At 46.1% G+C, this 11181-nt stretch overlaps 3 protein-coding genes across 3 annotated transcripts; all 3 read left to right on the top strand.

Annotated features, from left to right (window-relative positions):
• Positions 1–1044: 1044 nt before the first annotated feature.
• On the top strand, positions 1045–1945 carry CCR75_006870 (uncharacterized protein; the record flags this gene model as incomplete). Its single annotated transcript, XM_067964935.1, has 3 exons — positions 1045–1050; positions 1125–1562; positions 1604–1945. The coding sequence occupies 3 exons, from the start codon at positions 1045–1047 to the stop codon at positions 1943–1945; spliced, it is 786 nt and encodes a 261-aa protein (XP_067821256.1).
• A 2372-nt stretch (positions 1946–4317) lies between these two features.
• Positions 4318–8841, top strand: CCR75_006871 (uncharacterized protein; the record flags this gene model as incomplete). Its single annotated transcript, XM_067964936.1, is given in 4 exon segments — positions 4318–4974; positions 5039–5405; positions 5474–6133; positions 6145–8841. 4 exon segments carry the CDS (start codon positions 4649–4651, stop codon positions 8839–8841), a joined length of 4050 nt encoding a protein of 1349 aa, XP_067821257.1. The 5' UTR covers positions 4318–4648.
• Positions 8842–9852: 1011 nt separating this feature from the next.
• On the top strand, positions 9853–10481 carry CCR75_006872 (uncharacterized protein; the record flags this gene model as incomplete). Its single annotated transcript, XM_067964937.1, has 2 exons — positions 9853–9984; positions 10293–10481. The coding sequence occupies 2 exons, from the start codon at positions 9853–9855 to the stop codon at positions 10479–10481; spliced, it is 321 nt and encodes a 106-aa protein (XP_067821258.1).
• Between the last annotated feature and the right edge of the window lie 700 nt (positions 10482–11181).

The following is an 11181-nucleotide window of genomic DNA, read 5'->3' as shown; positions in this document are numbered from 1 at the left end:
AACGCTACTTTTTCCTTCATCTCCTCAAGCTCATGTTGTATGAACTTGGCGATAGTTGAATGGAGGGCATCTCTGTCCAAATTGGACAGAGATGCCAAAATTGCATCGTGTCCTACGATCGAACTCATTCGTTCAACCGCACTCCTTTCTATGTCACTTAGAAAGGAGTAGCTTTCAGGGGAAACGTGATGCGTATTCCCACTATCATCTAGCATGTCCATGTTAGATGTGGGAAATGTGGTCCTTGGACATACTACAAAGTGCTTCCAGGTGTAACGGGGCACTACGACTTGTACTGTTTCAGTACAATATGCGTGAACATCACGCTTGCCTTGCTTGAGTTTCAGAAGCTCTGAACGAGCTCTGAACTCAGCCCTTGGTGGTTCAAATGTCTGTTTGAGTCGGGTTTTAAAAGCCTCTAGCGACCCAAAGACGTATGGGTCGCGCAACTTAAGGCCTAGTGCCCAAGTTTTGGCACGACCTGCCAGATTTGATTGAGAGGTGCGCACGAGGAGCCGGATTACCGCTTTCGTGACGACACTTAACCAGAGTATTTAGTGCGTTGGGTGAGGTCGCTAACGCGCCCACCAAAACTACCTCACTGCACGCAAGAGAAGCAGGTTAAACCGCTTCCTCGGTGTGCTAGGGTGTGTCTCTAAGTAGAGCGTGGCCGCATTATGACGTGCCCGCTTACATATCTGGTGGCGACCACAGAAATACCGATGATAACTATTATAATTTGTATTTTAATGCTAATACCTATTTAATGGTGAAAAGAGGTTTTTGACCCATAATATGAAATGTACCACATTAGCGGTTCACAAGCCGAAGTGTACTCCATTAAAGCTCTGCTACCCATAGTCCACGTACGCCGCTAACGGTTTCGATACAACAATGCGGTGCTTTATGCCATGCCGGGATTAATTACGAATGCGGTCAATATATTAGTAGGTTATGTAATACTTAGCGAGGTTTGGACGCACTCTACATATCTGCCTTTTTATGTCACTCTTTGATAAATTTCAAACAATAATCTCGTTTGCAATGATGGTATTTGACCGCTCGTGCGTTACTCGATCCTAATTACATATCGTTTGCCTTGTCTTGGCTGTTAAACAATAAAGGCACGACACTTCCATGAGAAATCAAATGCGCCTTCGGCGAAAGCTGCAAAGGTCACGGTACCTTGTGAAAACTGCAACAAGCTATTTACCACACGAGGTATTTCTCGCCATCAGAAGACATGCATCTCGAAAGTCGTCGGCAATCATAAGAAAGCTGAGAAGACGTATCGGTTTTGCATTCTTAACGAGGAAATTTACGAAGAATTTCTTTCATTTTTGGGAAATCAAACACTCACCAAGTTGCAAATGGCTACTGGCGATCATTATCAGCAGTGCGAGCCAGAGTTGGCGGAATATTGCTGCCAATGTGAAAACGATAACCCTATTGCTAAACGTAATCTGTGCCGACAATGCCTGTTAAGCAAGGGCTATAGTGAAATAGTTCATCCAAAGACGGCGAGGAGACAATATGGCTTCACGGGGGAGCATCTTCAGCACGTTCCTTTTGAAGGCGATAGTTTTTGGGCATATAAGTGGAGTGTACTGGAATCGTATATGCTGCGAGCTTTTGGGTCAAAAATGGCTTGGCTCAACGGCAGATTGCAAAGTTGGATAATCGAAGAAAACAGACACAACGTACTCGAATTGCATACGAACAAGTCGGGCAAGAGTTTGCAACTTTTATGAAAAAGACGAAGCTCATAAATCGGGATGAGGACGATTTGAACGAATGCCGTGAGCGCTACTTTACGTTAAAAGCAAAAGTGAAAGAACATGGCCTTCCGTTTCAGCCAACCGCCTTTTCGTGCAAGATTTACATTAACGACGGGATAGGTAGTTTCGAAGAAGTGATTCAGTCCGTTGCCGACACAATAAGCTAAACTTTGAGATACTATTGTCCAAATCAAGAGGATATATTCACATATTAATTGTGGACGAATCAAAACACCTGAGGGAACATGTTTCATTGCGGAAAGATAAGTACGTGGCATATTGAGCATCCAGCAGTGGCCCACGTTTTTGTTGCTCATATGCTTTCAACAGAGTGCAAAATTGTAGGAGCAGTTACGCTGTTCCTAAGACTGGTGTAGGAAACAAATACATAGTATAGTGCGTTAATGATTTTCGAGGAAACTTGAAATGTTTAACGTGCGAGCAGTGAATGAGATTGTGTTCGTATGCTATGCATATCGATAAGAGCATCGTTGTATTCCATTTAAAATTATTGACAAAAAGGATCTAAACTCCAAATGCAAAATTGTGGCTGCGTCTTTTTTTACAATCCTTTCATATCCATTCAGGTCCAGTGGTTGGCGAAAATGAAATATTGTCGCAGCGAGATGTACCGACCTTCTATAACTTATCTCAGAATCAGCTGCCTCGTAGCTGGAATTTTTTGCTGTAACAGTTTTTTTCTAATGAAGAGTCCAGTATTTCGTGATTTAAAAACTTCATTATCACCATCTACCAGTCATCCGCACTGCACGTGTTGGCCGTTAAAATTGTCTTTATACACGCAGGTAAATGATTAGCGAAGCGTGTATACATTAAAAATCTAATTATGCTTCGATGCCATTAGAAGATAAAGACCAGCCTTACACGGAGCATCAGATCCAATAATTTATATATCGGATCCCAATCATGTTCTGCAACCAATTATCGAATGAAAAGTAGATTTGCAAATCTTGAACGGGTCATCGGACACGCGAAGGCGAAGTCGTCGGTTTCATAAATGCTAATAATCGTATTGACGTACAAGCGAGCACTTGGCTGAGGCAGAGGTAATCGTGGACACTGCTCAATCCGCGAAAAAGGTTATATAACGTCTCGTGAAAAACAGACCTGGGTTGTTACAAAAAAAGAACTTGCAAAGAAAAGGCATTTACGTAAATCCCAATCAAAATTGCGCAAGCATGATGCAGCTGCGATTTTATAGTATAACTTTTCATGAGTTGTCAGAAAGAGCTTTAGAAAAGCGGTAGTTCTTCTTGCTTCAAATCGAGTTTAGCAATGAAGCTCAAGTTGGCACCATGTCAATCATTTCTTCTTCTATCGAAATGGGTAATGCATTACACGGTGCAGTATCAAGAATATCCATTAGCGAAATGCTTTGCGTGCCGATCATAATTTGCAATGAACCACGACAAATCGAATTCAACAGAAGTTTTGAATCATCTTGGAGGAATTCTATAGGACTGTTTCAAACGCAGACGATAGTTGGGATGCGCAGTTGTCCCGTCTTCATTGCATCGTCGAGTTTGTTAGTTTTGCTGCCATAAAGTATGTTTTTAGTTACAGCTTGTTATAGTATGCACGTGACAGCATCCATCGGATGTTTTCTCTTCTTTTGGCACATATACTAACAAGAAAACAGCCTGCTTTGGCACGTAGTTTGCCAGTCTTCGAGTCATCAAATTTATCGCTGCTAAAAGTTTTTTTTTACAAATATCCAAATGCAATGCAGAAATTTACGTTCGAGGTATGTAGTGCACCCATTTCTTGCGAAAAGGTCTCAAATTGTCCTAATTCTTCAGGCAATTTTTCCAGTTTTGTTCAGATATTACATAAAAACAAACATATAAAGCACATAAGAAGGAACTTGGGATTTGCCTTGTACTCTTTATATTACCGCGTTTCGCATGTTGACAGTCATGCCGCATGTCCCAAGGAGTATAAATCCTGTGCCTTGTGTTTATGCGACGAGCAACGCGTGCTGATCACAAGCCCGGGAGGTAGAATGACATTTTTCATCAGTTTAAATTTTGGTAAAAAAATTAAATAAGGCCAGATGAAATCGTTCCGTTTGAGAACTAAGACGTGACACCATCTTAAAAGCCGCTCTCGAGCTATGTCTTAGCTGCCAAATATGGATTGTATAGTGCAGTAAATGCTGGACTTTATGAATGTGGCTTGGCGTGTACTTCAACTTTCTATGTCACTGCATGAAGTTTAGTCTTTCGAGTTTCGATAGAGGCTAATTCTACAAATCATCATATGGCTCACTATTGCTGTCACCAATCATAACGGCGCATCTTGAATACACGGACTTTTAATGCATAGCATGAAGCTTAAACATGTAAGATTGTTGTCGGGATGAAAGGCGTTTCACTACTGCAATATCACAAAAACTACCGTACTTTATTGCTCAAACTTTGGACTCCAACCTCTCCTCGAAGCAACTTGACAGGGGACTTGCGACTATTAAGGTTCAGTGCAACCCTATCAATATGAACTTTCTTAATTGGCTACAATCCGTATTGAAAGGGTACTAAATCTCCTCGTCACCACCACAAGGTTATATTTCACCGCGCGTTCCAGGTCGAGTGACTCGACCCTGTCTGGTCCAAGTGTCCCAAGTCCGTCTGCGCATCCAACGGCCTCCCAGAGGCTCGTGGCTTCTGCTGTAACACCATCCTGCAACGTCCGTTGCCTCTATTCGCGATAAAATTCCTCCCCGCTGCCGTGAGACAAATTAAGCCGGCCGCAACGCTTATGTGTTCAGTTCTTTCCCCGTTTTTTTCAAAAATTTCTCCTTCGTTCGCGTCCGCGAGCATCTGATTTCGGTCCATCGACCTGTTCGCTGGATGCATCCGAGACACTTGTGGGAACCTTCAACCCCCCTCTCCACCTGTTTAACGGCCTCTGTTCTGTCCCCCGCCCACCCATACCCCCATCCCAGATCGTTCGTCCACGCGGGCGGAGACACAGCGACACTAGAGTCAAGCGAGTCGTGGGGCCACCACTCCGTCGCAAAGACCTTCATGGTGCCGTGCCGGAGCGGCTACCGAAAGGATGGAGACGCCACTGCGACGACGTCAAGCAGTGCCGAATTGACGGTGGAGAAGACCGTGACGCCCTGCGCGCAAAGGCGATGGCGCTTGTTGCGCGCCCACGTTCGAGTCCCGCGACGGTACGGAATTCGTTTCGTGGCATTACTTACGCACTCATTTAATCTGGTGTTTTTGTGTCTCTAGACGACTTAATAACCGTGCGTTTAAACACGCGCGTCAGTTTACCGTGGCCAAGAAGACTCTTCTCGAGGCGTGTGTCGAGATCTTTTCCACTACGAACGATCCATTGGATCTAATTCAAGCGCTATGGACGCAAGTAGTCGTGCTCTTCGAGACCGAGTGGTGTAGGCTTCACTTTAAGTTGGCGCCTGCAATGGTTATGAAGTACGAGGGGCAGGATTTTCGACCGAGTACGGACCTTGACGAAAACGAAATGGCATTTGCGCGGCAACAAGCGCGTGGCGCATTGCATCTTTCGACGTTTTATTCCACCGCAAAGGCGTGTACAGAAGCACGGATAATCCCGCCAAATGGATGCATTTCCTTGCAGGTTTGCGACCCACAAAAATAGTGCCTCGAGTTTTTTTTTATGTTACTCATGTGCTCTGTATTTATTAGTCGTATCTGTGCTTGCCCCTTGTCGACTGTCACGATCACGTTCAAGCAATTGTTGAAGTATTTAATTCACGCCACAAAGCTTGTGAGATTCAAACGTGGTTGACAGAGTGTGAGTCGGCAAGTGTGCTACCTATTCGACCACTTCGTGAGTTCTGTGGCTTTCTCGGAGCGTTGCTGCGAGCTGCAAGTCTTATCGAAGCTTTGGAGCATCCTCCTTCTCGTATTAATAGCTCGAGTAGTCGCACAGACAATGACACAAGTGAAGGCATTTTAGTATTATTCGGCATCTTGCAACGGGCTCTTGATGTCGACGGGTGGACAATTTACGTGTACGACCAAGAAGCCAATACACTATGGGCTCGACTAGCGAGCGCAAGCTCAGTTCTGAGTCAAACTCGAGTCTCTACAGCATTTATGGGTCATGGGATCATTGGACGAGCAGCTTTGAGGGGGAAGCCTTTGTTTGATACCAATGTGCTCTGTGTTCCGCTACTATCGACTTCTCGACCACCTATGGTCACAAGTGTCATCGTATTCCACACATCTCTACGCCATAAGCATCGACTTTTTCGTCCCTGTGACATTGACTTCTGTCGTCTCCTGTGTGGTCAAGTGGAACCTTATTTACAGCGCATTGCCCTCGAAGATGCCATGAAAAAGGTCAACTCAAGGCCCAGGCTGTTCTTGCAGTCTCGGACTTGGTCTTTCGTCAACTAGAGCAAGTACCGAAAGCTAGTACATTACTAGACACAGTAGCGCACGAAATAGAACGCCAGGCTTGGATTCAAACGACCAAGTGTACCGTGTATCTCCGCGATCCGTTTACGCACGAATTGTACGTCCCGAGAGACGCCATGGACAGAGAGAGTCGTACGAATGTACCCTCTGGTAGTGCCTGTGCCATGGCTGCTGTACGGACTGGCAACATTGTGAATATTCGTGAGACCGAGACGGGGTTACTCTTTTGTACCAAGCACGGGAAGTTTGTCATGGCTGTACCGATTAAGGACCCCTCGTCTGGGGCTGTCCTCGCCGTTTTGGAGTTTCAAGACAAGTCTCCAGACACAATTGAATCGTCCGCTTTAATGTGGCTCGAAAAGGGCTATTTTGATCTGCACGATGAAGATATTGCACGAGCCATTGCTCATCAATTGGCGTCTGCATTACGACATATCCAGCGCCTCGATGCAGCACGCATTGCCGAACGCAAGAGTGCCGCGCTACTCGCGTTACGACTCCCCGCTGCCACCGGCACAATGCCTGGTGAACAAGCAGGCGCGGTGTTTTCATTTGCCGAAGCCACGGTATGCAAAGCGCTGAATGCATCGCACGGAGCCTTATTTCTCGTTGATGCTCCGAGTCGTACACTATTTGCACGTGTCGGAGCAGATTGGCGAGGGTACACGATCCCTATCGGCCAGAAGCTCCAAGGACGTGTCGCTGCAACAGGCGCAGCCATTCGTCTCCAACGTGACGCACGGCAACACTCCGAATTTGATACCGAATATGATCGAATTGTCGGGTTTCAGACGTCGAGTTTACTCTGTGTACCCATCAAAGCTCAGCCGTCGTTATGTACGTCTTTGTCCGTGCCGGGTTCGATGTCGCTTGGATCCGGAGGACGATCCGGACGGCGTTGTAGCAGCAGTTTTAGTACCTGCAGTAGCACCGACGACGACAGCGACGATTGGCCCGTGATTGGCGTGTTTTACGCCGTGAACAAGACAAATCGCCTTGGTGATGTCGACGCGTTTGATGCCGAAGACGAACAAGTGTTACGCGCAATTTGCGTCGAGCTGTCAGCGCTAGTTGAACGACGAGCGTGGGAACTCGTGTTTGAGTCGCCATCGTACGACGATAGCGACAGTAGCGACAGTGATGGCGAGAGTCACGTTACCCGAACGTTTTTATCGCAGTACACGACCGCGTCGCCGATCCGTCGCCGTCGTCGTCCCCGTTCGCGCTTGCCATCCGTCGTGAGTGATCTCGACCACGCTGCTTCGGTCGTCGCCGCCACGTTGTACCATGAAGGGTGTTTTCTTGGCCCGACTAGCTCGAGTAATTCACTACTGGCGTCTATTTCGAGTCCCATTCAAGCCGCTCCTGGCCACGGATCGTGTAGTCCGGTGTTGCAATGGCATTTGGACCCGTGGCAGTTCTCGCCAGCCCAGCTCATTGATCTCTCCGTCGATATGTTTGCGCTCCATGATCTCGTGAACGATTTTGCGTTGCCGGAAGCCACGCTTCGTCGGTTTCTCCAGAGTGTCCAGACCCAGTACCTTGACGTGCCGTATCACAATACTTACCATGCATTTGCGACGCTCCACACGGCATTTCTCTTGGTCTCGGCGCAGAGTCGCACACTCGCACCGTTATTGGTTCCAGCGTCCACGGCCTTGGGCGTGCATCCGACGACAAAGGCTCAAGCCATGGAAAAGAATCGACAGAAACGATGTGGCGAGTTGCTCTTGGCGCCACGTGAACGCCTTGCCGTGTTTATTGCAGCATTCTGCCACGATATGGGCCACGATGCCCGGACGAACGATTTTCACGTCCGATGTAGTTCGCGCATGGCACGACGCTACAATGATCACTCGGTGCTGGAAAACATGCACGCGGCCGCTTGTTTTGAGACCATGCGACGACCAGGACATGATGTGTTCGCAGGTCTTGAGGACGGATCGAGTGCGGCGCTAGGGAATCGTCGAGCTGTTCGAAAGCGGATTATTCGAGCGATTCTGGCCACGGACATGCATCGTCATGCGAGTATTGTCGCGAAATTACATGAAGCGCAGATCCGAGCGAATCGCAACGATGAAGAAGCGTTGCGGGAACTGTTGGTGAATGCAGTGGTGCATTCGGCGGATCTTTCGGGGCCTGCACAAACGGAAGCCCAGCATTTTAATTGGACGGCTCGATTGTTGCAAGAGTTTAATGAGCAGCATGCCGAAGAAGTGGAATTGGGCATCTCGGCAACGGCATTTATGGATGGACGACCGGATTCGGCGGAATTTGCACGTGTGAATCTTGCATTTGTGGATTCGTGTGCGTTTCCATTGTGGAAAGCGTTGAGTGGCATGTTGGCAGGGTTGGAAGGTTGTTTGGCTAATGTCGAGCGGAATCGGACAATGTGGGCCAATCGATTGCAAGCGACGGAAGGAGATGGGAAGAAGGAGAAGAGGTCGATGAGTGAGTTAATTTTGAGGAAGCAGGGTCGTGCGGGACAAGAGGAGAAGGGATTATTGAGCGTCTTGAGTCCAGCTCTGAAATTTGCGGCCTCGTTGCAACACAAGGACTTGCAACATACTAACGATAGTAGAAGGACGTCGAGGAGATCAATGTCGACACCTCAACAACACGTACGATAGGTTTATGCACTGTTTGCTACTCGGAGATGTATCATAGAATACCACTGATTTGCTAGAAGCGAATACTATGAGACGGAGTTGGTCCAGTACTCTTGAATATTACGTTATTCTTGATACTATATGTATGAAATTTTTTTTATATATATTAACATCAAGTATAGAATTTCTTGGCCTTCAGAAATCATTCCTTGCCACATACTCTTTTTCCTTTCTGTAATATGTATCTTAGGCTGTTCTGAATGTCGTCCACACTTCATGTGACGCTTGTTTAGCTTCAGACAACATGGACGGTAGGCTTACAAACTTTAGGTCATTGTGTCAGCAACGGACTGAATCACTTCTTCGACACTACCAATCCCGTCTGTAATGTAATTTTTGCACGAATCGGAGATTGGTTCGAATGGAAAGCCACGTTCTTCCATTTTTGCTTTTATTCTAAAGCAGCGCGCACGGCATTTGTACAACTCGGCCAAACTCTTTTTTCTAAACTTCGCTTTTTTCATAATAGCTGCAACCTCCGGACCGAATTTGGATTGTAGATTTCGAAAATATTGTATTTTATCTCTTCGAGTTTTCAACCTTGCAATATGTCGAAGCCAAGCCATTTTTGACCCAAAAGTTCGAAGCATGTACGATTCCAGCGGACCCCACTTATACCACTTATATTCGATACAATTGTTGGGCCTTTCTGGTTCAATAACTTCAGAAAGCTTCCCCGTGAAGCCATATTGTCTTGCCGTTATTCGATTAACGTCTTGACCATACCCGTAACTATAGAGGCATTTTCGACATAAATGATGTATAGCAACAGGGTTATCATTTTCACATTTGCAGCAATATGCGGCTAACTCTGGTTCGCACTGCTGATAATGATCGCCAGTCATCATTTGCAACTTGGTAAGTGTCTGATTTCCCAAAAACGAAAGAACTTCTTCGTGAATTCTCTCGTTGAGAATGCAAAACCGATACGTGCAGGTCTTCTCAGCTTTACTTTGATTGCCAACGAAGGTCATGATGCATTTCTTTTGGTGGCGAGAGATGCCTCGTGAGGTGAATATCTTCTTGCAGTACTTGCAAGCTACTGAGGCTTTTGGAGCTTTCGCGGGAAGCGCATTTGAGGATTCACTAGAGCGTAAACGTGTGGTCATTATCAATTTGCCGCTAAGATGGATACGGATGGCAATTAATTTAATACGAGCGGTCAAATACCATCACCGCAACTTTCGATGTAAGAAATAGATGACAAGTGGGTTAAAAAAACGAGTTTTAAGAACGGGAATGGCTTGACCCAAAACAAAGGTTTTTGCTAACCTACTCCATCTAAGTCTGAGTTATTTTGATTGGCTAAATATAATACCGTTTGCTACTGGGTCTGGTCTACTTGACATTCCCTTAAGCAAAAACATTGGTTGTAAAATTTTTGTGATTTTATTAGAAAGTCGTTGGTCTAGACATTCCTCGAGTTAAAGGTTGATCAGAGCAAGTCCGACTTCCCCGTACGAAAAGTTTTTTTTGGTGGTTTGGAAGCTGAAGACCTTATAGATGAAAATGGTCTGCTGAGAGATGGCTACAATTACTCACAGGACATGAAGGAAATGGGACAGGATAAGTTTTACTCGGCTACGAGCCAGCTTAGATAATGGCGAGAAGGCCCATTCGCTGTCGAGGAATGTTGATTCTACAGATGGCGCACTACCCAGTATCGGTGAGGAAGATCGACGAATGATCGATGTCATTACGCTAACTACGAATGTCATGGATGAGAACCTGAGAGAAGCACTTGTGACGACGAGACTTTTGAAGAGTCGGATGATATTTTCGTGAATCAAGTGGGCTGAGGAGAGCGTGGGCCGAAAAGACGCCGATGGTTTCGACTATGAAGCATATCCTCCTTCTTGTATTAGTAGGTCCAGTAGTCGCACAGGCAATGACACAAGTGAAGGCATTTAGTATTTTATTCGGCATCTTGCAACAAGCTCTTGATGTCGACGGGTGGACAATTTACGTGTACGATAAAGAAGTCAATCTCTATGGGGTCGACTAGCGATCGCAGGCTCAGCTCTGAGTCAAATTCAAGTCTCTACAGCATTAATGGGTCATGGGATCATTAGACGAGCAGCTTTAAGTGGGAAGCCTTTGTTTGATACCAATGTGCTCTGTATCCCACTACTATCGAGATATCGACCACCTATTGTAACGGGGCACTATGACTTGTACTGTTTCAGTACGAGTCCACTTCGCACTGCTTCAGTTGCGATTGGGCTTTACGTTATTTCGCGTACACTAGTACGTGCAGAGGAAGACTTCTATTTAAAACAAGTAACTAAAAGAGGGTAAAAT

The sequence above is a fragment of the Bremia lactucae genome, linkage group LG10 (genome assembly GCF_004359215.1).
Source record: "Bremia lactucae strain SF5 linkage group LG10, whole genome shotgun sequence".
Lineage (NCBI taxonomy): Eukaryota > Oomycota > Peronosporomycetes > Peronosporales > Peronosporaceae > Bremia > Bremia lactucae.
The sequence above is the reverse complement of the archived record's forward strand: the minus strand, read 5'-3'. Positions and strand labels throughout refer to the sequence as shown.